We start from the raw sequence: 26374 nt of genomic DNA on the forward strand, positions 1-26374 counted from the left end.
GTATACTTGTCCCCTTGAATTGCATAAAAATTTTTCTTGAATAATTGTGTCCAGCAATAAAGTACCATATGCACCACATTTTGTTAAATTCATTCGGAGACACAGCATGCAAATCAATCTTTCAAACGGCATTAGCTGCACAATTACACATAACTATGAGGTGTGTCATTTCAGCATATGGCAGTATTATGCCGTGATGTGTAATTTATCACGTCTCACTGATGAGAAAAATACTATACAGACTTCCAGTTGGTAATTGGGAAGTGTGCACTGGCATTCTCTGTTTGAGCTGATGAGGTTTAAAGTGGATACATAGGCACATAAATCTTACACAAATCTTCTCTGATGTTATTGTAATTCACAAGCTTGGCATAAATTTTAAAACGTGAAAAAATGAAAAATGAAAACTCAATTTGATTCAGTCACAGACAACTAAAATAAGGCTACATCAGGTACAGCATTATTATCAGAGAAGTCTTGGATAAAGTCAAAAAATGAATGTTATGCCATCCTAAGGAATGTATGGTACAGTAGCTTAAAGAAAGGGCTTCTCAAAGCAAGGGCTTCAGAAAGGCTTGTATTCAAATTTTGTAGGGTTGTTGCCACGTGCCATGGCCTGCTATGCAAATATTTTAGGCTAAGCTTTTCTGACACAGATTTGGTCTGTTCATTAAGCTATAAGGACATTTTTGTCGAGAATTGCTTTGAAATGAAGCAAAAATATAACCAATCAGGAAAAACCTGTGAAAGTAACCCCTGTGAACTGGACTTTCTTCATTTCCTTTTCAGCCATACGGCTATGTTTCTTTGAGCACCATAGATCTAGGTCACCAATCGAGGCAATGTCCTGGGAATTGCCTTTGCTGAGGTAATCAGGGTATATCTAGTGCAGTAAAGTGATACCAGCAGCAGACTCATTGTGTCTCCCCTGCTTTCTGCAATATTCCTGAAAGAGAAATGGGCACTTTGCTCTTTCATTAAAGGATAAGGCTAGTTATCTTAGATGACAAAGCGTTCAGAGTCAGAATATAAGTCAATATTAATGGAACTTATGGCTTTTTGTTCTGATGAGCATCAATGTGGTGCTAACCAAGATTTTAACCACGCCGTCTTCTCATTTTCACCTGAAGTGCATCCACATGAACATAAAATTATGGTCCACAAAGAGGAGTAGCTGTTGTGTCTAAACAAGGGGTTTCACAGCATAATACTTATTAGGTTGGAAAATAATAACTACATTATACTGGAAAAACTTTATTAAAATCTGTCCATTTTTGTTTTACAAATTGAATGAATTAACAAAGTTTTTTATCATGTAATTTAAAATAATCAACTTCACACTCTGACCTGAACTCAGGATCAAACCCAGGACCCAGAAGCGCTGAGGCTGTAACATAATAGGACATCTAACATGCCATGCATGATTCGATCAAGTTCATTTAATTGTGGTCATTTCTTTCTACTTCATTTTTTTCCTGTCACTGGTGGCATCCTCATGAAATTTTCATGAAATTCAGTAACATTAATGCTCCATTAACTGATCAAGCTTGCTTTACATAATTAAGGTAGTAGATTAGATAGTGGTATACATTCATTTAAATATAAACAATGAAATCATGTTTTAATAAGAAACTATAAAATTAGAATAAATAAACTAACCCTACTGTTTTCTCTTAAATCTGACAACCACATTTTCTATTTTTTTCAATGTAGACTGCTATATACAAACAATTGTGTATAGCAGTTGTTAAGGAGCATATCTTGTTAAGGAGAATAATAATTACAAAAAAAGATATACAGAAAATATAACATTGCATTATTATTATTATGTAAAGGAGATATTTTTTTAAGTTTGAGTTAATATTGTTCAAATAATACTTGTGTATATAATAACAGATATATGAAATAATGTAAACTTAAGCACTGTGAGAAAAAGAGATTTGTGTGTGTGTGTGTGTGTGTGTGTGTGTGTGTGTGTGTGTGTGTGTGTGTGTGTGTGTGTGTGTTTAAAAAGTCTCTAAAACTTAAAGTTAAGCTTGTGATTGTACTCTGCCTTGCAGCAGAATTGACCTAGATGTCCTCACTGGACAAAGAAGCAAGCGTTTATGTTTGTATAAAAAGTTCTATGACTCTATTTGTTGAATACATCTTCTTGAATCTCTCACACAATGTGGGTGTAGGATTATCTTTATTTCACCTTCAGAAGGAAATGTTCATACAGCGAGTTTATTTATTTGGACAAAATAAACTGAGTTTATTTGGACTATGATGTCAGATAATATATTTGTCCACAGTTGTGGGTGTATTCAAGTAAAAAGGATATTTTATATATGTATTTGACCACTGAAAAAGGAATAAATAGAAAAAGATCAAACAAAACCCTTAAAAACAAACAGCTTAACATGAATGTTCGTAGTGAAAGGTAAATATTTTTCATGAAACATGGAAAATGCAGGTTTACTATAATTACCTGTAAATTTCAATAGCTGCTCTGTGTTTTGAGGGGGAAAAAAAGAAAAGCTTTTGTTATCCTACAGTACCTCTGTCCGGTTCTTGTCCAGCATAATATAATGATTAAATGCAGACTTGTTTCATTTTGAGGATGTTGAGTAGGTGTTTTCAGACACCTATCAGGCAGTTGTATTTTATAGTTGTATTTTTTATTTTATATTGAATTAAATGCTCAGTGCATATAGATTAAAAAGTGGGACATCTGAACACATTCAGCTCCATCTCCGTCCTTAGAGCTCATTCAAGCCAATAAGACCTGCCTGTATATAGAGTAAAAGATTCCATACAAACCAGTACATTATAACAATGAGCTACTTCATAACAAACATTTACTGTTTTACTTATTCATACTTGCCATTTCCTCATGAGGGATCTCTCTACCATGATCTTTATCCATTATTTAATCTCAGGTGATGCCCATTAGATGAGCTTTTGGCAGGATATGGGATTAAATCACATTAAACATTTAGTAATTAGAGTTTTTATCTAATGGAGTAAAAAATGGTATATATCAATTAAAGCTTTATGTAACCAACTGGTCCATTAATAGCCAATGATTATTTGACTTGAGGCTTAAATCTTCTGTTTGCTTATTTATAAAATCATGTGATTCTATACATAGTTTGAAGGATGTTGATGGGGAAAATCAGTATTTTTAACTACAGAGTGTTTCTCTTTTGTTGCTATACACTGCTTCTTAATTTCAGGCTTGGAGAGCATGGCAGAGATATATGCAGGTTAAAACAAATAATGGTCTTCACTAAAAATGTTCGAAGGCAAACAATACAAACCAGACGCTATATATACTAAGGTTAATGCAAAGGGAAAACGTCATACACCATATGGGACCCATAGAACCCAAATACCCATAATATTAGACAGATCAAACTAAGGGGTATTTATGGGGTTAAGGTGTGATTAGGTGAAATGATGATGAGTGATAGCTTACAAGGGATTCTGGGAGATTCCTGGAGGATATGATATCCTTGTTCTGCAAGTGGCCACTTATGTCACATAGGTAATGCACACTTGTATCATGAAGGAAGGTCAACAAATACATGATCATAATCATTATTAGAAGTCTTCGCTGATTCCAGGACGTGCTACGAATTTTCATTACACACTTCAAGTCCTGGACTATTAGAGCATATTACACTACAGTGTTATTGACTTCTCAAATCTAATTAACCGTGTGGTGTTGATTAATATCTTTAACAGCAGCTTTGTCAGTAGTGCTGAAAGGTTTTTATTATGGTTGTAATAGGTTGCGGTTTCCACAGTAACAACTCAGAGTAAAGGACTTGCCTGGTGGATAATCTACATGATCTAAGTCTAATATTAGTAAGGAATTAAATACATGCTGAAAACACATACTAATGGTATGGTGAAATTTTAAAGTAAACGTTTAACATCAATCTTGTATGTCAGTCTTCATGACAGTGGACTTTCCAGTTTGTAACATATGTGGTGTGCTTGTTGCCTTATTAACAGGAGAGAGAAAAATCTAGAGACTGGTAAGGGAATGACTGTTTATAGTAGATATATGTAGCAACTAACTTGTCTTGTGCAAGTTCTACATTAATTCTAAATATAGACAGTAAAAAAGCATGCTATACTATTCAATCAATTTTGTAATAAATGTAATATACTGTATTTTAATAATTGTTAAATCACAAGAAAAATAATTCACTTAAAGATGGCATCAAACTACTATGGATTATTTTCCTTTAAGAATACTTCCAGTCATCTTTTATTCCATACTGTACTTATTCAGGAACTACAGTTAAACAGTTTGTGTAACTGCCAGTGTATGGTTATGTGAGATATGCTGAGATACTGTAGTTAGATGTCCTATGTACTTAAACATTGTCTACAAAGTTAGTGTGAGGTTTACCTTCTTGCATGAAAGTAGAATTTTTAACATTTAGCTTTTGTAGAGAAGCAATCAAATGTGCATTCATCATAAACATAAGTGGTGTCCAAAAATGAATACTTAGGGAGTCTATAATCTTCCTGTAGTCCTGGTTTCCAACAGAGTTTATTTCAAAATATAACATAACACAGCTGATTCAGCTAATTATGGTCTTCTGGGGAAAAAAATGAGCTGAATCAGTTGTGTTAGATTAGGTTTGGAAGTAAACTTTCCATAAAAGCTCAGCAGTAAGCTGCATCATACCTATACAGATTTCACAGCTTCGACACAGGTGTGATGTTCTACAGCATCTCTGTAAACTTCATCATTCACAAGTGAGGTAAACACAGGTCTCAGTGGACATAATGGTTAAGGAGGAACAGAACTTGAAAATGAACAATGTGTTGTGATGTTCATCACAAGAGTAAAGCCTTATCTTAAGTTAATGACTCAATTAAAAATTATTAAAAATAAATTAATACTCAACTGCTTAATAAATGGATCAGTTTATAACAGATTACTGCAGCACATTTATCTTGTCCTGGCCAATCCCTTTACTGGGCCATTACTGAATGGTTTTACTGGACCTTTGTGCACGTCCACTATCTTGTCTGTGTGAAGTTGTGTGAGGTCTTGTGTGATGTATACATAAGCAATATGTGGTAACTAAAGTTTGCAAGCTTGCAGATTGTCACGTACATATCTCATGATAATTTGCAGGTAGGACCTAAAAGGCCCTTCCCCTACCGAGATATGCAAAGATTAATGCAGGGCTCCCTGGGGTGTGCTTTATTTTTATTCAACACACCTGCACAGCATTTTGCCATCTAGCTGGTTACTAAATTAACCCTGTAGATGGTTGAAACCCTGCTGTTCTTTGTTGTAAATTAGAGGAAATCCCTGGAACACTGAACCGGTGAACATCAATGAAACCACCTTGAGAGTACTATTCATGTACGGAATGTGATTGTTAAACAAACTTTAACAACAAGAAAACGGTTTAATTACTTTACCTGTTCATTTGCATTTATTCAAGGTTTGATTTTCAGCACATATAAAAATAGACTTTTGCTGTAAAGAAACTGATGGTGGATCACAGCTCTATCTCTAACAGAACAATGTTAGTTTATGGTTATATTTGAGAATATTCATCTATTTAGTTTCTACCTAATACAACATATTTTAAATAAATACTGTGTAAATAAAAAGGTACAGCATAGCTCAGAGAGATAAAGTAGCTTTGATTTTTTACTAGGTCAGGGTAGAAAAAGTAATGGCCAATGAAAGAGATAATGCCTCTCGTATTTTTAGTTTGAGTTTTTGTCGTGTTTTCCGTCAGTTATGTGTTTTCCGTCAATCATGTGTTTTCCGTCAATTAAACATTTATCATCAGTTATGTATTATTTTGTACAATGACAGATGTGACAGCTCAGTGATCAGGAGTAATAGGTCAGTACATCATAAGCTTGGGATCCATGTAAAGTATGGGTTACTGTATATATTATTAACCTGTTTGCTTGGGTTGTTTTGCTGCATCTTTTAAGTTGCTTAATATCTGTACATCATTTTCATTGCTATCACAATGCAGTAAATTATTTTAAAAGCAACACTGGAATTTATTTATTTTACATTTTAAATCTTGTTGGCAGCAGTATTTTATAACCCCTTTTGTTATCCAGACGCTTATGTTCATAAAACTCCAAGCAACATTAAGGTCAGGCCAGGGCCTGCTTGTTTCAACAAAACTGATCCAATTAAATATTGAACAAATGTTATCACAGACTTTGCAAAATCAAGTCATTTCATTTCAGAAATGAAATTGTGCATGCTATTAATTCTCACCTCAAGCTAGAATTGAAAAAAAAACATGTTTTGTACAGCAATGTTCCTATCCAATTAATTAGTGGTTAGTGGTTAGCACGTTCGCCTCACACCTCCAGGGTCGGGGTTCGATTCCCGCCTCCACCTTGTGTGTGTGGAGTTTGCATGTTCTCCCCGTGCCTCTGTGGTTTCCTCCGGGTACTCCGGTTTCCTCCTCTGGTCCAAAGACATGCATGGCAGGTTGATTGGCATCTCTGGAAAATTGTCCGTAGTGTGTGATTGCGTGAGTGAATGAGTGTGTGTGTGTGTGTGCCCTGCGATGGGTTGGCACTCCCTCCAGGGTGTATCCTGCCTTGATGCCCGATGAAGCCTGAGATAGGCACAGGCTCCCCGTGACCCGAGGTAGTTCGGATAAGCGGTAGAAGATGAATGAATGAATGAATGAAAAGAAGCCCTGATATGATATTCCAGCTTATGGCCGAGACAGAGCCAATGTAACTATGAAGAAAACAATTCAAGGAAAAAAACTGTAGGATGAGTAAGCATTGTTTTCTCATCTCCACACATACATAGTAATCATGCCTGCATGAAAATCATGCCTGCATTTAAATTTACTATTTAAAAACAAGAAAGTGAACTTCATCCTTAAGGGTTCCATGAGCATTGATCTGTGGTACACTGAAACTGTCTCATGAATTATTAATTAACAGATTTTTCCATCTTGTGTTTTAGTCGTTCATAGTCCAGAACCCTCCATGAACCCTTCATGAATTCCACTCTTTGTTATATGACAGAGAGAGAAATGGCCCTTTATTAATCCCCCATAGGGGAAATTCAAGTAATTCAAGATCTCCTACCTCAAAGCACACATGTAGATATGAATGAGTAACATGTTTTCACCGTTTTGCTTGAAGTACCAAAGAATCAATTTCAGATCATTCTAACCTTGCTGTTCACACTTCCGATTGTGTTTGTTAGCTGTGTGCAAATTGAGAATTGAGCAATGCTTTCTCTGATCAGGGGATTCAGAGACTTTGGGCTAGAGATGAAAAAGGCCAGTCAAAGCCTTGTGAGACCTTTTAACTGGGCGTCACTGCCACGTCCTTATGAGCAACTTCGAAGACCATACTCTAGGATGCACTGGCAATTCCTTTAGCCTCTCTAAGAGTAAGCTCCTGCTCAGTTCTCTTGAGATGTAATTTGTTACCCGAGAGGACCTGGTGTGTGTAGGTACACGTGCTTCTCCTCTTTCCAGTGGTGTATGTTTCCACAGAAACAGTAGTGACGCAGACTTCAAAGATTCCAGTAGCCTCTAAAAACCCATCAGATCGAATCAAGATATTGATTAATTGCTGCTCTTAGGGCTTTGTAAAGATAGTTAAGCTGAAATAATGAAGCTAATGGGCCTTACTGGTAAAGCATAAGGGGATCAGAGTTTGCTGGTCATATACAAGGACCAAAACTGCTTTTCAATGAGTTCTAAACACACAGAAACCAGTTATCCTTGAGAGGAGGACATTCCACACAGCAACATCCACCAAGTCATTATATACTGAATCAACAGTCAGCAAAAAAATTCAGGACATGATAGCACTGTGCATCAATAAACACTACATTTCGTTTCATTATTGTGGAAAACCACAATATTCAGAAAAAGAGTTGTACTCCAATATTAAAGTTAGTGTCTATTCTGTATTATTAATAGGTTTTAGAAATGATAAGAATCTGGCCACTGCTGCACTGAACTGTATTCATGCTGAGACATGAGCCAATAATTATATTATATAATGGATAGGCCCTACACCACAACTTGTTTATCATATTTTGTTGTAAATCAGTTTGCCTTGCTGTAATTATATCTCCATGTAATTATTCCATTAAATGCAATTCATTATTTTTGTTTCACTTTGTTTTGATAAGCCGGTAAATTTAATAACTACAATTTTGGAAAAATGTAATAAGAGAAAAAGAGAAAAACTCTCTACTATCCACAGAAGAAACACCTTCCTCAATGACGTATGTGTTGAATTACGTTTTATGTGACAAACATTCATTTGGAGTAGTGTTGCCATTTTACAGGTCCATGGTTCTGGTTTGACCCTGTGCTTGGGTTACTGTCTCTGTGTAATTTCTGTACATGTTTTCCACGTCTGCATTGGGATTTCTCCAGTTTCTTTCCATATCTAGGTGACTTGACTTGTCTAATTCACCCTCAGTTCCAAATATGTCATAGCAGTACATCACCACTATAATTAATGTACACCGGCAGTATACATGCTATGATCAAAGTGCAAGCTATGGCTTTGAATAACATATAACACAAGCAAAACAAACTAATTGTAATATTTTTCTAGCCCCCTTTTTGCTTGTAAATTCATTAACACAGTTATATTTTGTAAATCAGCAAGTAGAGAATTTCTCATGTAGTTCTCATACAGTACATGCAAAAAGAAATGTTTTTTTGCACCAGAGCCTAAAGGTTTTTTAAAAGCTAGTTTAAATGTCCTGTGTACTAAAAACATACTTATAGACTTTTTATTTTGCTAAATAAAATATATTGTGTAAATACTTTACTGTACCTTATCTTAATGTAAATACTTTTTCTAAAAAAGTAAACTAAATAAAGATCATTGCTGCTTCTGATAATAATAATTATAATGATAATAGTAATCATCATCATCATCATCATTATTAGACAAGTTTATTTTTCTTGAACCTCTTAAATATAGAACTATTTGTCTTCATGTAAAAATGTTCGCTTTAGTAACTGAGACATCACTGTTGTAAAGGAGAGCGAGTAAGGTCAATTTAAGGTTAGTGCATTGTGAATTCAATCTTTCTGCCACATTTGGCATTGCTCTTCCCTGGCAGGTTAAACACAGGTGCTAAAGATAAAGGATAAAGGATAAACTCTTTTTATCACTTTCAGCTATATTTAACTTTACATAATCAGAGCACAGGGGGACAGATACCAATGTTTATGCAATCAGGAGATGATTCCTTGTGCTTAGAAATGCCATCCTGAGGTCTGCAGATGCATGTGGGAAATATATGTATTTCTATGCACATCCATTTCACCTTTTTGTTCATCAAATATGTCAAGTGTGTGCAAGGAGGTTTGTAGCACTGCAAACATGACCACACATACAAACAACTTGACTTTGATCACTTTCTCTGGATGTACAAGCTGTACTAATTAGTGTTAGGCTCAGAGTCATTATTAATTAGATCAGTCGCCTGAAGTGCTTATAGCAAATTGATGAAAAATGACAATGACACAGTGTCTAATGCCATTCATGGCCATTGCGGTATATGCCACACTAAGGATCATCTGTTTTGTTTTTTCCATTCTTTACTATCTTCTTTTTCATTTTCACGAAAAAAAAGTCACATTTTACATTTGCAGTTATTGCATTTGACTGACACCTTATTTCAGATTGACACACAGATATGCTTAGAACTTACAACCAATAACTCGTCTTCATACTGTTTCCCTACGTCAAGGAATAAAAGTATAATCAGTCTAAAAAAGCAGGGTTGAGGGTTAGTACAAATGGTAATTTATGTACATATTTCATGAAGAGGTAGGACTTTAGTCTTCATTTGAAGACAGAAAGTGAAAGAAAGCCAGGCTAAATTGATTTCATAAGTGACAAGACATGTATGTCTTTTTGGGACACTGACACATGGAGGGTCCATTCAAGCACTGCTAGGGGATCTGAGGAAGTGTATCAAAGAACAGGGTGTGATTCATGATAGGTTGGCACTAGTCTGTTTTTAGCTTTATAGTCAAGCATCACTGTTTTAAATCTGGCAGTGAAGTGGCAGTGAAGGTTAGAAATTTGGGCAGGCTGCAGTTGCGTAGATGCATTATGGATCAACTGCTGAAGGTTGCATGGTATGCAAAGGCAGACCTGCAAGGATTGAGATGCAGTCCTGTCTCGAAACTACTAGAGATTGAACATGTACCTAAGTAGTCTCTGTGAATATGAGTGGACAGAGTCTCATAATTATGTAAAGGAAAACTCAGTATGAGTGCTTAGTGACATGAAACAAGAAGAGATGGTGGTATGCAGTAACAGATGGTGAGATTTGAAATGTCCAGGGAGATCACACGATCTTGACATGAGGACGCATCACCAGGGATGTTAGAGATGTTTTTTTTTTGGGAGGAAGTTTCAGCTGATATGGTTCCCAGAATATGGTTCTACATAGTTATATCTGGGAACCATGTAGAAGCATGATTGACTGTGGGAGGAAAACTTATGTGAGGATTTGAACTCACTTAGAGACCAGCAATAGAGGGAGAACAAAAAAGGTCTACGTATTGAGCTCTGTTGTACACCAGTGAAGAGTTGGTATGGATCAGATCGAAATATCCCCTCTTTGTCATCTTTGAGCAGTTTTTGAGCAGATATTAGTGACTGTCCTTTGCATGTTTAAGCTCTCCAGTGGGTTAAAGGAGAGGTTCATTCGTCTGACCACCAGTTTGTTAAGCCTGAGTCAGTTGGACTTTTGCGATATGATGTTTCCTCTCTTCTAGGTTATATGTAATAAAAGTGTCTTCAGAAAATCTTTCTTCATATAGTCTGATTTGTATTTAAATATGCAAGAGATCACAAATCATTGAATAAGAAAATTAGTAAATGAGATCATCTGGTCATCCATCACCAACTATTTAAGCAACTACTTTTCCATGAAAAGAGTAAACTCACTGCATGAGAAGGTTTATGTTATGTGAGCATTTGTAAAAGTGGGTACTTTTATTTTAAGCACTTCATTTCAGGTCACTGTAATGCATACCTGCAAGTGACATCGCTTTATTAAAATGGTGACAAAAACAATATAGCAGACAGTAGACAATTCTTCCATGATGCAATGTAGTCTGTTAACAGTAAGGTTTGGTTGCTGAGGAACACAACAGTCATGGATTAAAGTATTGTATAGGCAGAGCAATGGCTTTATTGGTTTAAGGTCTGTCATACAGTATTAATACAGAATTCAAATTATTGTGAAGCACTCATAGGTATGTGTATGTTGGGGATCTAACAATAGCTCAGTCAATCAGAGTTTACAACCAGAAGTATCCTTTTTAATAAATTAGGACTGTATTTGTGCTTCCCTGAGGTTTACACAGTGTCCTTAATTTTAGAAGTTCTGGCAGTCATTGTGTATTCCAGGCTGAGTACAGCATTTTTGACAGTTGGATAATATTAGTCTCAGGGCTTGTATTGTGCATGTTCATGCCAGGAAAAAACAGCTCAGCAACTTTTCATGATAGATTGAAAGCTGTTAAATTAAACTGCATGCCATATTTTCTAGATTATAGGATGAAGCGACTGAGTTGAACATGTCTCTCAACCCTTTCCAATCTTACTGTGTTTCTGCAGGCTTGTTTAAAAGTATTAAGTGGAATGGGAGACACTTTGTAAAACAGTTACTTTGAACACTCTAAAACACAGTACTTGCATCATGAATTGCTATATGAATTGCTCGTTCATGTACACACATCCACAGAGGAAGCCTTAAAAGGGGATTACATGAGAGAAATTGCTCTGTGTGGAGCTTTTCACAAACAACTAACAGCTTGGGATCGTGATTCATTCCTCCATGTGGAAGGGTTAAGGCGGACGACAAATTCTTGGATGAACTATTGCACAGTGCTGTGCAAGGACATGTCCTAACATCCGTCTCTGTAGGCTTCATTAAGAGCTCCCTATTCCTTTCAAGATAGGCCATAGCTCATTTCTCTTTGGTGTCCCGGTGCAGTGCTATGTTACATACACACCTAATGGCTTTGTGTCTTGAGCCCAGATAATTTATGGTGTGTGCAGCATCAATGGCATTTAACATGATTTCTGTTTGAGGTGGAGCATCAATATGGTGGACAAAAAACTGCATGCCAGAAGCAGCTCTGGAACTAAAAGTCGTTATCCACACTGCTGTTACATAATCTTAGGATCACAAGCTGGACTACAAGATGACCAAACACTGAACAAGCAACAGGCATTGCAGTCCTCTTCCTTCTGAACTATTTTTAAAGTTAGAAACTTACTGACAAATTCAAATAAACGCAAATATTAAGTGTCATGGTATGATGTTGAACCACCAGTACAGCTTTAATGTGACTTGGCATTGATCAGTCTCTGCTACTTTACATGCCATAAACACGGTTCTTTCAAAAGATATTCTCTCATCCAACATCAGTCCAGATCAGTCCAGTGTATAACTAGTTGAGATCTGAAGGCTATAACATACTACTATTTTCAAAATATTTATTGAGCCCTTCAGATGAGGGCAGGGTCGTCCTGGAATAATTAAATTTTTTTTTTAACCTTTATTTTTACAGGCAAGTCATTAAGAACAGGTTCTTATTTACAATGGAGGCCTGACTTTTGAAATCACTAGGACAGATTCTATTTGTTATCTATACACATACAAATGCTGCATCGGAGGATAAAGGTGATCAGTCAGAAGAACTTTGTACTGAATTTGAGTGACAGTCCCATATCCCAAACCATGTCAGCTAAATAACCCCTACACTATAGTAGAGCCACTGTGTGTGTGTGTGTTTTTTTTTTTTAATTTGTCATTTATCCCTGTCAGACACTTACACAGTTTAGTCATAACATAAAAACCACCTGCCTAAAATAGCTCTGACCTGTTGATGCATGGACTCCACAAAACCTCTGAAAGTGTGCTGTGTTTTTTGGCAGCAAGACATTAGCAGAAGATCCTTTAAATCCTGTAAGTTGTGAGGTGGGGTCTCCATGGATTGGACTTGTTTGTCCAGCACATCCTACAGGTGCTCGCTCAGATGGAGATCTGGTTAGGGCAACTCCTTAATCTCTTTGTCAAACCATTTCAGAACAATATTTGTAAAACATGCTTATGAACCAGGAACAAGCAGGTCCTGTTTTGCAAGCAGAACATTGTCCATCACATTCCATAGTGTGATATTTTCCATCTGTCACCAGTTCACCGGTTGCCCTTCCTTTGAGCACTTTTGGTTAGAACTAACCACTGATCCAGTCATATACTGTAAATGTCACAAGTCGGCCCATGTGAAAGTCACTTAGGTCTTTACACTTGCCCATTTTTCCTGCTTCCAATGGTCAACTTCAAGAACTGACTGTTCACTTCCTGCCTAATATATCCTAGCTCTTGTTGGGTGCCATTATAATAAGAAAATCAATTTTAATCATTTCACCTGTCAGTGGTTTCATATTATGGCTGATTGGTTCAAAAGCTACATCAATAGATGTGCAGGGTAAGTATCTGTAAGAAGAACAATATTACAGGGTGCCAGGCTAACTTGATTTGTTGAAGACCCTTTCAGATTATTAAAATGACCAGCATGCACTTTATGTCTCAAAGACTTCTAGGTTTTCTTGATTAGAGCGTTCTGTGAAGCAGCTCTGTAGTTATGGCTGGACTACTTCTAGTAAAATAAAAGCTTACCTTTAAGTTCAGAGGAATTAAGTGATAGAAAACTCAGCCTGATTATGCAGTTGATAATAGTATTCAATTAAATATAATTATGATTAAAATAAAAATCTTATAGTAGACTGATACATGATGAATTTATTGAGGTTAATAGTTATAAATAGTCATAGTTCTCTTGCATACTTAATTACACGATAATCACATTAATTTACTTTCTCTGCACATTTGAGTCAGTTAAGCATTCTGTAATCGAACCACTATAAAAGAGCACTTTGATACCACAGAAGTACATAATAGCTCCTAATCATAATAATGGGAAAGCTTTATTTGGAACACACTATTAACAATAGACAGGGTCATAAAGCAAATTATTCATATATAAAGTGCCCACAAAGACATCTCCAGTATTCTGCTGGAAGAAATGTCAGAAGTGAAGAAGTGCAGCTAGGACTCTTTTATGTGTATTTATGAAAGAAATAAATCAAGATGGGATGGACTGTTATAGGAAAATAATCAACAATGGGGAGATTAATCAAGGCCATTTTTTATTTAACATTGATTAATTTTTAATAACATAATGGCACAAAGAAGAATGATACATCATATGCTTTATGTATTAGCTACATTTGAGGTTGTGGAACAAACACAGTAGAAGTCAACTTCCTTGAAATTATTAAGACAACAAAAACAAAAATCTTAGCTTAGTAACAAATCATTCCCATGTTGGAAAACCTAAACGAGCAGCTTTATTTTTGGCTGCTACAAAGCACTGACACAGGATTTTAAAAATCTGTTCATGTGGCACATCCACAATGCAAGTCTCTGTGTTAGTTGTTAGCAGCCTTTATTTTGTCACATGTATTATATATTGCACTACAGTGAAACTGTTCACTTCTTCACATGTCCCAGCTTGTTAGGAAGCTGAGGTCAGAGCACAGGGTCAGCTGTGATACAGTGTCCCTGAAGCAGAGTGGGTTATGGGCCATGTTCAAAAGCCCGACAGTGGCACCTTGCAATAAAATATAGGAATGAGTCCATTTATATAAACTTGGGCTTGGCTTACAGTCAGAACTACTGAAGTACTGTTCTATACTACAGTTATAGAAAATTAGTCAGCAAATAAAGAATTCTGCAACCCTGTATTTGTGTTTATTTTTCACTGCTTAACATGTCTATTTGAGGGTGAATTTTGGGGGGCACTGATTCTGAGTTTAGTTAAATATATTAAATTAAATTTCCGTTATAGCATCTGCTGTAGCAGATCCAGGTCTTGTCAGTAGTAAACATGTTTATGCCTTAATATTCTACAGCACTCAAAACATGGCTCTATTAATATTAAGATTTTACAGGTTTGTATGTTAAACTGTATATATCAATAATTCAAACATTGTTCTTCAGTTTTAAATTAAGCCGACTGATCCATACCATTTCTGCCGTACTATTGCTGTATGTTCAGTTCCACATAGAATATACACATAGAACATGTCATATCATGTTGAGCAAGCAAACATTGTCTGACTTGCATCTGCACTAAGATTTCATAGCATGTAAAACATTTTTACTTACAATATGTCTGACTTGGTGATGCACAGTCCAAAGGAATGACTTAATGTTAGATCAAAAATTAATTCATTAATTGAAAAGGAAAATAGCAAATTTGAGTTTTAGTATAAATCTCACAATATTCACACCTTATTAAAATATTCTATATAAATTAAGTCACTTTTGAAATAAACACATATGAGTACTAATCTTTGCAGCAACAATGTTTTGTAGGTTAAAAATGAAAATTGACAAATTATATATAAAAATAAATTCACAAATTTAGTTAAAAATAAATGAAAAAATAAAAAGCAGGTGTGTTCTACCGCGAAGTAACAATTCACAATATAAGACAAGATCAAGTTTCTATCAGTCTCCATAGCCAAGATTTTCTAAGCACTCTGGTAGCGTTTTATATCTCACCACCTCTTTATTTCTCCTATCAGGATCTTCTGTGAAACCCAACACACTAAGGGTCTTGTTATCAGTTCAGTTTCTTTGTTTTACTTTATTTCTTTTAGCTTAGTTAAAATGCTCTTCACAGTCAGTGACTTGGTTTTTCGGTGTATATATTATTTGCTGTCTAGCATAAAGGTCAGTTTTTGGATCAATTTGGTACTCTTACATAACTAGCTTTTGAATCTGTCAGACTCCTTTTTTAAGAGTGATGACTGAGTACAGTAATGGCTGACTTTCTAGAACTCTATAATAATAACGTCAAGACTGTTTATGATAAGACAAACCTGTGGATGTTAGCATCACTGCTTCGGCCCCTGCATCAGCAGACAGAGTGATGTATGTGAGGAAAGTGTGTGATGGGCAACATTAGAGAATAAACACCCTAGGAGGATTAATATACTGGAATAACTGAACATTTTTGTCCTGACACAAGTCATTGTTGATTTCACTGTTATAGGGGAAAGACTCTAGGGCTGCAGATAAGGCCGTTGCCATGGTCCTGAAGGAGATACCCAATAAGGCGTCCCCAGAAGGCAAACCCCTCCTCACGATGACCAACAAGGTGGGCAGAAATATCGCAGCAACCCTGAGGATCAAAGGCCTTGTCAGTTTGGATTGGACTTAACCAATGGCAAGGCTTTGACCATCCCATATGTAACCTCTACTTTAAAAGCTTTAAACTCATAGTATTTGTCTCCCATCAAAAACTCACTGACCAATTCCCACATGCTGTTTTTATTTCATTCTGAGCTGCTCTATGGGGTTTAAAACGGAGCTCTTTAGTATGTTTAGCTGTACGTAATCTTAGCTGCAGAAATGGGAATAACTGGGTTTGTTTAAATGAGTTTAAGTAGACATTAGTTGTATCCAATCTTACTTCTCCTAAGCACAACTTTGTCACAAGGTGACAGGCCTGTTCCATAATATAAGTGGTGGAATGAAATAAAAGGAGAAATCATTCCCAGAGTAGTACTTCACTGCTTGACATAATGGGTTTTTTACACCTCATAAGCAGCTAACCTTGGTCTCTGTTTCATTCTGTAGTAACAGCATGAATTTCTTTTCCAACTTCCTTAGATGTCTCTAAGCAGTCTCTCTTGTGTATGTGTGTATTACAGTGAGTTGCTTTGCTTCTCTGTGTCTGGTCTGGGTTTAGCCAATGCCACTCTTGGCTTGCTTGTGTGTTTCCTGTGTGTTCCAGTCATTTGTTTTGTGAAATGCTTTTTAAACTTATTATATGCGTGTGCATGTAGTTGTGTGTATGCTGAGCTCTTGTAGGTGTGAAATCCGTTCCTTCAATTTGTGTAACAATACATGTGCTAGTTTAATTGAGTCGTCTTATTTTCGGTTTAATTCTGATGGAATTGTGAATAAAATGATGAGGTACTCCACAATTCAGTTCCGCAATCAGGCTTACATTGCATGTTTACATCAGGTCTATATTTTCTCAAGCACTAAATGAAACACAGTTGGGGGAAATAAAGTCAAGCAATGCTGGATTTTTTACTTTGTTAAAAAGTCAATAGAGATGTGGACCTTCAAAAAAAAATCAATATAGAACAGACAAGGTTTACTTTTAAACCTCTAAATCATGAATGGTACAATGTCTGATTGTGTCATTTTTTATTCTATTCCCCAGATAAATTAATACAAGCCCTGAAGCACAGGAGGAATGCTGAATCGTTGATTTAATTCTGCCTCAAAGATAGGAGACATCAGGTAGCTTAAATTTCACCATTTAGATAGGAAGGGAAGGTAAAGTATTTTTAGGAAAATCAGTCCTGCTGAAATATAATAGTCATGCATTGCAGGAAGTTAAATTCCTGCTGTTATCTAAAGCAGTGTAATGATTGTCTCCTTAACCCCCTCTCCTGCCCTGCTGGCCTGTCTCTGTCCCTCAAGACTCCTGCCAGCTTCACTGCTCCTGGTTTCCCTTGACAACAATATCTTAGAGATGACAATAGGAACCATACTCGAGCGACACAATTAGCTGAGCTTTTCCATTACATAATTCTCGAATTTGCCCTCCAGCTTGTGTAAACAAAGGGAAAGAATACATTGCAGGGAATAAGAGCAAAAAAGGTACAAAATGTTTTTTTCTGATTTTGCTGAGAGGCAACAGACGGACAAGTGCTCAAGAAAATTTCCTATTCAGGATAATGAATTAGGAAAAGCTCCTGTAATTATTATGAAAGTACAAGCTAACATTATTCATGCTTTTTGTTGGGCAACATAGGTAATTACTTGGCCTTTCACTTCCAGCTAGATTTTGCAGTGGGTGGAAAGGGTAAGCAGAATCATTATGCACATTATTAGGCCCATTGGCAGTTGTGAAAAGACACAGCATGACAGGTCATCAGAAAAATGTTTCTGGTGTAAACCCCAGAAGAGTGAAAAATTATTCTGGACTAATTAGCCCATCCTAATTAAATACTTATGTAATATATGACCTTGATGCCCCCACATCCTGCACTTGAGTTTGAATCCTTTTATTGCTAGCTCATATCAGGGGGTTTCAGATGAGTAAGTAGCCTAAATTTGTCATTTGTTGATATTTATCTTTCCATTTGACAATGCTTCTGTTTTACCTCATGATAAATAGCACATTAGTCATGTTTCTTATTTACATGATAGTTTGTCTGGATGCAATCTAGTTCAATACTTTACACCTCATGCTGGTTTAGCAGCTGGTAAACACCCATTTCCATCTGAACTACTATTGGCTAATTCTTAATGAATGGCGATGCTTTTAGAACACAACATAACATTATGAGAGATACAGGGCACTAGGTAAAAAAAAGTCCAAGCTTTGTCTAGGCTACTTTAGCCAACATGGAAAACATGTCTCTTTTGCAGACAGATTTGTTTGTTGTCATTATGTTTGGGTACATCAGCATATTACTGCTGCATTAGCATAGGTAGTTTAGGTCAAGTGATACCACTGGCCCATATATAACTATACATTATGCTAATTAATTTATTCAATTTGGATATTAAGAATCTTTAGCTTAATGTATTACCTATACTCTGTCATCATTTTAATTCCTGACAAAGTCATGCGAATTATATTTTCTGATTTACTGCAGTTTGTGTAAACGCCCATTCTGAGTATCATTAAGGACCTGTCCCAAATCAGGCTTCCAGCAAAACTAGCTCTGTTTTCTCTCCATTCAGAATGTGAGTTTGAGCAACCACAAGGTTTAATTTAACAACCTGCTGATGCAGTGATACAAAAACCATAAGCAAACAACTGTCTTTTTGCCAAATTACAATTATTTATTTTAATTAATTATTTTAGTTTAATTACTAGGATAGACCTAGTCCTCTTAACGATTGCCATCAATATTGCCTGTCTTTTTATATTCATATTCAGTGCAGAATGGTTTTAATTGAATACAGAGAGAAAATGATCTAATTAGATTGCATAGCTCTAAAAGACTTTCTGGCCTCATATTTTGCTTGCAATTAGAGGATGAATGAATTAATTTTTTTTGGAATGAGACTAACAGATGCTTAATAGAAATGGCACTTAAGAGCAGTTGTGAGCTATCAGTGAAACCTCCAGCCTGTTTCTGCTACAACTATATTTTCTATAACTATCCATACATCAAATACTTCCACATTAACAAATCTATTCTGTTTAATGATTTTGCTTTGGAAAAGACCATCATTTCATTTTCACAGATTGTATATAACTTGTATACAACAGATCCATAAACCCTGATTGAGATGTGTAATGTCTTCGTTTCTTCATCCCCAAGGTGCACTAACTGTAGAAGTTCATGTCAGGAAGCCTGAAGCATTCCCCAGCATCAAAAACCTACTAGCAGTGCTAGAGGCATGCTACTAAAAAATGGCACCAACAGCAGATGCTATTATGATTATGTAGTATAAGGTTGTATGTGTTTTGGGATGTATTCAAAGTCACTATGGCAACAGCATTAAGTGACTGCACACAAATACTATCTGTTCTCCTAAAGAATAGCTAAAAATATCAGCAAATTTCTCCTTGCAAATGCTAAGGCATGATTGCTGGCTAAATGCATATCCCTTGTCTGGGTTCAATTAACTTTTTTGTTCTCATTATTACAGGGCTTGTAAGTGCGAGCAACAAACAGGATTGGATATCTGTTTGATTGATATTTAATGAGGTTTTATTTTGAGAATACATTTATGGTTTAGCTTAATTTAACTTGTTTACCCATCCATGAACTCACATTATATAACATGATACAGTCTGTGCTGCACAGTACATTTCTGTTCAGGAACAGGAACAGGAAGTAAAGGCTGTTTGTGTTTGGTTTTTTTTATTCCCCAATCTAGTAGGGTCTTAATTTCATTCTTTCACAGTTAATTAAAAAATTAAACTACATTTTTGAATGTCACTAAATATTTGGTACTCGCCAATGAGGCAAATCCAAAAATTTCAAAAATCTCAAACTAGGCTCATATTTGTTTCTGAAACACACCCATACATTAGTTTGTCTGTTGTGGATGGGATCCAATGTTGCATGTGATTTATTGCCTATGAATGTCCAGGACATGAAATGCCTTATTTCTCTTCGAAGCATAACGGTGTAGCATAGATAAATCACACATGTATGGATTTTATTTTAAATTAAAAACATTTACAGCAGCAGTATAGACAAGCAGCTGCTGCATAGAAAGAGAAAATGATCAGCGTCAGTGCTTTATAGTTTGATCCATCTTTAAGACCTGACATTCCTGATCTAGAGTTACTTACAATAGAAGATGCCTGCAGTGCACACACAAAGTCCTTTCACTTGGGTTAGTCTAACATGACTGAAAGAGCACCATGAAAGCTGGATGATGATTGATGTGTTTTCTCAGTTCTTTGATGCTGGACTCCCTGAAGGCCAGACAACCTTTCAAAAATGTATGCACTTGTAAGATGAGAGTCATAAGGAATAGCTGGGGGATGTCATCTTAATTACATGAACTATACATGTGTGTAATGAAATGCCAAAACCATCATATAGTGTGTTATTTCATTTTCATTTTCACTGTCAGCTGACTATGTCAGGACTGTTGCAACTTGGCCTTCAAGGAATTAACAAAAGCTTACATTAAGCAAAAAAAGGATAGAGGAGTCATGTAACACAACACCAGGACCAAAGCTGGGAACTGAATGTACTGTATTATCTGTAAATAGATTAGAGTTAGAATGGGACTGAGAAATCAGACTGTGTTTCTCAAAGGTGGCTGTCTGCATTTACCAAAATGCACATTTATGTCTCTCTCAGTGAACTATTGCACTTGTTTTCTTTTGTTTTGTTTCAGCTGGTGAGTGAACAACAAGAGAGCCGTCCATTGCTAAGCCCCTCCATTGACGACTTCTTGTGCGAAACCAAGTGTGATGGAGCTGCCCGCCCTGTGACCTCTAACACAGCAGGTAATGGAAAAGCTGACCTCCCTCTCAAGATGTCTAGCTCCAGCCCTCACTCTAAATGTTCATGAGCTCCAACCAGAATAAAACCCTTCGCAATCTGCTCTCAAACAATAGGACATGCTACTTCAAGTTCTTTGTTTATAAATGATTCTTAATTATTTAGCCAATTTATGGCATTATGTTTATATATTAATGCCCATATTAATAAATATTTATTAAATAGTCAACCATTTCAGCAACCTCAGACCAATATCTGCATGTAGTAACTGCACTTTATTCCAAATATAGTCCATATTTTGCCACATACAGTCATGAAAATCATTTCCACACACACTGTACTGTGTATAGTTGAGAACAATCCAATTTTTAATATATGTAAGCACGTTATTAGAGAGAGATGTTTACTGCCTTCTACAAATGAACACTGTGCTTCCAAAACATGGCTCAGTGAAGATCTAGTGCTAGAAATATGAGAGCGCTTGGTTTCAGACAGACTCATTATTTCAAGTACACAAAAAGACTAAAGATCTGTATTCATGCATTCTAGCTTTCCTCTTTTACAAGACACTTAAGACATCTACACCCATTGAGGAAACCCTTTGCTGTTAGTCTCTAATTGTGTATATATCTGGAGAGGCCACTCTCCAGGCTCTGATTGCCTCCACTTTCCATTTGGAAGATCCTTCTATCTGCAATAAAACAGCAGTTTGTTACTCTAAGATAAAGACTGGGCGGTTCTTGGTGCAAACAAAAGACTTAGTGTTGGCACTTAGTTCTGTCTGAAAAGTACAAGATGCTTATTTAGAGAGCAATTTCAGGTTCTTTGCATGATTATGCTTTGATTATCAGACAGCTTTTAAGTCTTTAGTTCTAATGCGAATTTACATCATGTAAGACTAGAAAAAGTCTTTTTTTTTTTTTTTTTGACTAAATTCTCTTACAGTTGCTTTTATAACCCCCAGTTGATACTGCTGCATTGTAAGAAAGTGTGACTTACTCTCTTGAGGAAATCTTACCGAGACCGAATGCAGGATTTATAAACAGCTGAACATCTGGTCACATCTGCTTAATTAAGAAAAACCACAGACATGTCCATTTTATTTCTCCTTGGGTAACAATTAATATTCTCCCTCTCTGCTCGCTTCTGAATATTAATACAAAAACAGCTGCCATAGCAATTTTGTGTAATTTAAAATATGCATCACAGAGGAAAGTGATTTCTTTTATTGCTTTTTTAAACAAATGTCTATCTGTATTTGGTTTAGGGACAAGATCACCATCCTTTTTTGTTTTCTGGTTTGCTTCTAAGATACCTCTGGGAAATACATTTGGGTGGCTTATGCTTCTAGACAGTTCTCACTTTCTAATTTTCAGCAATGTCGTATTGATGGAGAAGTCAGAGAGAGAGCATACACTGGATTGGAAGTTCAAGAATGGAATGCAGCTATGCAATGTAGAGCCTGAAGTTCAAATGACAAAACTGACATGAACACCAAATTACAGCCTCGTCTTGCTGATGCACTGTAATGGCTTTTATTTTCTAATTGCTTGTAAAGAATGCTTATTTGAGATAGTATAGACTTCCTGTTCCTTTTTGTCTGTTAAGTAAAAACTGTTGGGTGAGAAAATCTCAGATCAGCAGTTTCTGAAATACCCAAACCTTCACATATGTCACCAATCACCATGCAACTGTTAAAGTCTCTGAGATCAATATTTCCCTATTTACATGTTTGATGTGGACATTAACTGAAGCTCTTGACCGCTATCTGCATGATTTTATGCATTGTGCTCCTGCCACATGATTAGCAGATTGGATACCTGCATGAGTGCATCTCTACAGTAACTGTCAGCATATCTAAAAGAGTTTATGCATCCTGCTTCTGTGTGATTTGCCGTACAGTTGGTTGCTCCGGTTATTAATGTAAAGCATTTGCTTCAGCAGTGTGTCTCTGACTGTTAAGAGCAGCAAAACCTCTTATGCTCTGATAGGCATTTTTAAATCATGGAATCACACAAAGTACTGAATAAATCATGTAGCGTAATAATTGTGTAATGGTTTTTCATTGATTTTCCCTGATGTAGGTGTATGTTCACTGCATTTTGAATGGTTCTACTAATTGACTCCTTTTGGTTTCAGTGACCATGTTCAGTGTTTGCTTACAACTGTGAGAAACTTGATATATGAAACAAACATGTGTATGATCTTAGGTGACCATTATTGAGTATTTAACTCAAACCAAAAATAGTGCTGGATCTCCTAAACATGGATAAATTCTAATGATCAAAAATCAAAGATAATGTCATTCTGAACCCACTGGCTGTCAGATCCACATGCTGTTTTTTTACAGTGGCTGCTCTTATAGGAGCCATGGCCATTAACAGGGAGTGTCATAGTTTCTTCTTTCTTTCTGTAGACAGTGCAAATAATAAATGCTGATGTAACGTGCAGACATTTCTCTGAACTAAAGGCCACATTGACGAAACATCCATGCCTTGCCTCTATACATGCATACTAATTAACAGACGGAACCATATGCTTTTGCTATAGATCAGCTTTTGTTTTGATTGTGATTGTATTGGATTTTGCATTGTTCAGTAATGTGGATAAAAACGAGCTGTTCCTAAGATTAGATATTTTAATTAGATTTTGTTTTCCCAAATTAGCCAATCTCCTGTGAAGCAGTCGTTCCTCTCCCATCATATTACAGTGCTGCTAATTTTGGGAGGGAAACTGTGGTATGCTATTTGAGGAGATGAGTAAAGGGTAAGAGAATAAAGAATAATGAGGTCATCCTAAACTTCAGGAAGCTATTGAACACATTTATATCTCTTGTTCCTAGTGCTGTCCTCTTCTCTGGACCTGCTAGACCTGAGTGAGCCTGGTGACAGGAGGAACAGCAAAGACAAGAAAGAGTCCAGAAAGAGTCCAATGTCATCCAAGAGCACGCCACATAAAAAGAAAACAGATGAAACTGAGCTGATCCAAGTAGACATTGAACAGAACAAGCACTGCTCTCAGACACCTGTGAAAGATTCTCTGGATTCAGGTATTCAGGTCGAAGGGGAAAGTAAACGTGAAATGTGTGTAACCTTTAAATAAATCACTTGCTATATCTTAGATAATATTTATCTTGTTAAATGTTGGGTACAGGTATTCCTTCTCCCCTGGAGAAATGGGAGGAACTCAATCTTCATCCAGAGAGAACCGGTAGCAGGAAATGGAAGCTGGACAAAAGGCGGTCTTCCAAAAATTCTGGAGATTTTGCTTGGTAAATCTCTTCTCTATTATATGTTCTACAAAGCAGTAGAGGAAATGTTTCTCTGGGTATCTAGCATACTAAAGCATTCATCACCATAAACACTGTCTTATTGCTTCTGTCCCTTATGATACACCAAAAGGTCTACTGACAGCAAAACGCAACCCGATACAGCCACCAAGAACTCATTAGAAATAAATTACAAAGCTGATACAGAGACATCTCCTTCGACTCAAGTAAGCTTCTTTATTTTTTACATGTTGAAAATATCACCTCTGGAATAGTAGTTATAGCACTTAAACTCCAACATGAATTAAATTGTGATGAATGAACAGGGGTGGGTAGAAAAACTCCACAACATCCTTAACAATGTGAAAAGAGGAAAAGAGAATTGATAGAATTCATATTATACGAGTCGCATTATGTAAAAATAGTATCAATAGTCAATTTAATAGACAAATTCAGTGCTATGGGGTTTCTAAAGAAAAAAAATCTCTCATAAGTACAAACTACAAACAATAAACTTGAAAGGAATTGAAATAAAATACCCAGAAATCTATACATTATATAAAGTATTATTTAATATTCAATTAATTTTATTTGTATAGCGGTTTCAACAATTGACACTGTTTCAAAGCAACTTTACAGAAATATGAAAAATTACAATAGCAATTGAAAATAAATATGTTTCATCCACTTGTTTGAAATACTGCATTTTAATGTAATCTTTCCGATTTCATGCCAAACCACATGCTTGAAATGTTGTTTTATAGTGTAAACACATGGAAATATATATGGTGGGAAATTATCTGCTAACTCATAGAATTCTGTCATTACAGCTCAACAGGCAGTATATTAGTGGAAGACATGTAAGCCTCTCTTTGCTTTTTATGTATGACATGCTGAGCGGTATATGCATTTGCGCCATGTCATGCCAACAGCATCACCACAGCGTTTTTAAATTATTTACAATAAATGGACAATGCCATGGCAGCACCAATTCAATTCAATTCTTTTTTTTCTTTTGCTACAGGGTACAAATGTTATGTGCTTGTGTCCTCATTGGAGCATGCAGGTCTGCTAGGCTGCTATTCCTGTTGCTACAGCATCTGTTGTTAGACTGATAGCTCATTAATTATTCAGCAGTCTTTTCCTGTGCTTACCACAGTATAAGGTGTCCACTGCAGCAAGTAAACTACAGGTCACTGTAGAAGGCAGGAGATTGGGTTAGCAGGGACAAATTCGTGTAACGAAAACAACCTGTGGACCTGAAGACTGATAACTTTTATTATGGACTTTAAACAAGTATTTGGATGTTGAGCTGATGATCATCTGATGATATCACTTAATAACATTGTACAATAAGAAACGTGCATGATGTGCATGATACACAGGAATGGTCTCGAGAATTAAACAGAATAGTATAAGTCCATTCAAAACACAACTTGAATCGACTTTACTATGCACTACTGATGCATCTGAAATTCACTTTCAATTTACTAAAGCTGTATCTCATTGCTGCACTTAAGACAGCCTATTAATTACATTAAGCTGGAGGCATGCTTTTTTTTTTTTTTTACATTTTTTTTAAAGCGAAGCCTTTCCTCATCAAAATATACTAGAGAAGCACATTGTAAATCTAAAACAGAATTTTAGAAGTGATAACAAAAATAGTTAATGCTGCAGGACTCACTCGTTAAAAGTTGAAACAATAGCTTACAATAAAATTAAAGCAAGAGCAATCTGTACTTTTTCCATTGTTCTAAGAGCTGAATAGTGTTTTTCTTTCAGCACATCCTGCTGTATCTCTTTAGAAAATATGAGCAGGGTTGCCAAGTCACAGAACACTGTTAAAACATAGATTGTCTTTACAATAATTTCACAGAGTTTCTGAAATGGTCTCAAACATTTTATATATTAGACTGAAAAAAATTTTAATGTGTAGATCTGATTTTTTATTATTATTATTATTATTATTATTATTATTATTATATACATTACTTTTAGTTTATTACC

At 36.0% G+C, this 26374-nt stretch overlaps 1 protein-coding gene across 3 annotated transcripts in view; it reads left to right on the forward strand.

Moving 5' to 3' along the window:
• pex5la (peroxisomal biogenesis factor 5-like a) overlaps nt 1-26374 on the forward strand; it is a 67899-nt gene that overhangs the window by 20174 nt on the left and 21351 nt on the right. The window contains exons 2-7 of one of the 3 annotated variants that reach the window (XM_060867672.1): nt 16149-16253; nt 20993-21104; nt 23942-24148; nt 24253-24370; nt 24501-24594; nt 25198-25227. In XM_060867672.1, the coding sequence (XP_060723655.1) occupies nt 16149-16253; nt 20993-21104; nt 23942-24148; nt 24253-24370; nt 24501-24594; nt 25198-25227 (666 nt within the window). The remainder of the gene's footprint in view (nt 1-16148; nt 16254-20992; nt 21105-23941; nt 24149-24252; nt 24371-24500; nt 24595-25197; nt 25228-26374) is intronic. The other 2 variants (XM_060867673.1, XM_060867674.1) reach the window with 2 other exon arrangements.

The sequence above is a fragment of the Tachysurus vachellii genome, chromosome 4 (genome assembly GCF_030014155.1).
Source record: "Tachysurus vachellii isolate PV-2020 chromosome 4, HZAU_Pvac_v1, whole genome shotgun sequence".
Classification (NCBI taxonomy): domain Eukaryota; kingdom Metazoa; phylum Chordata; class Actinopteri; order Siluriformes; family Bagridae; genus Tachysurus; species Tachysurus vachellii.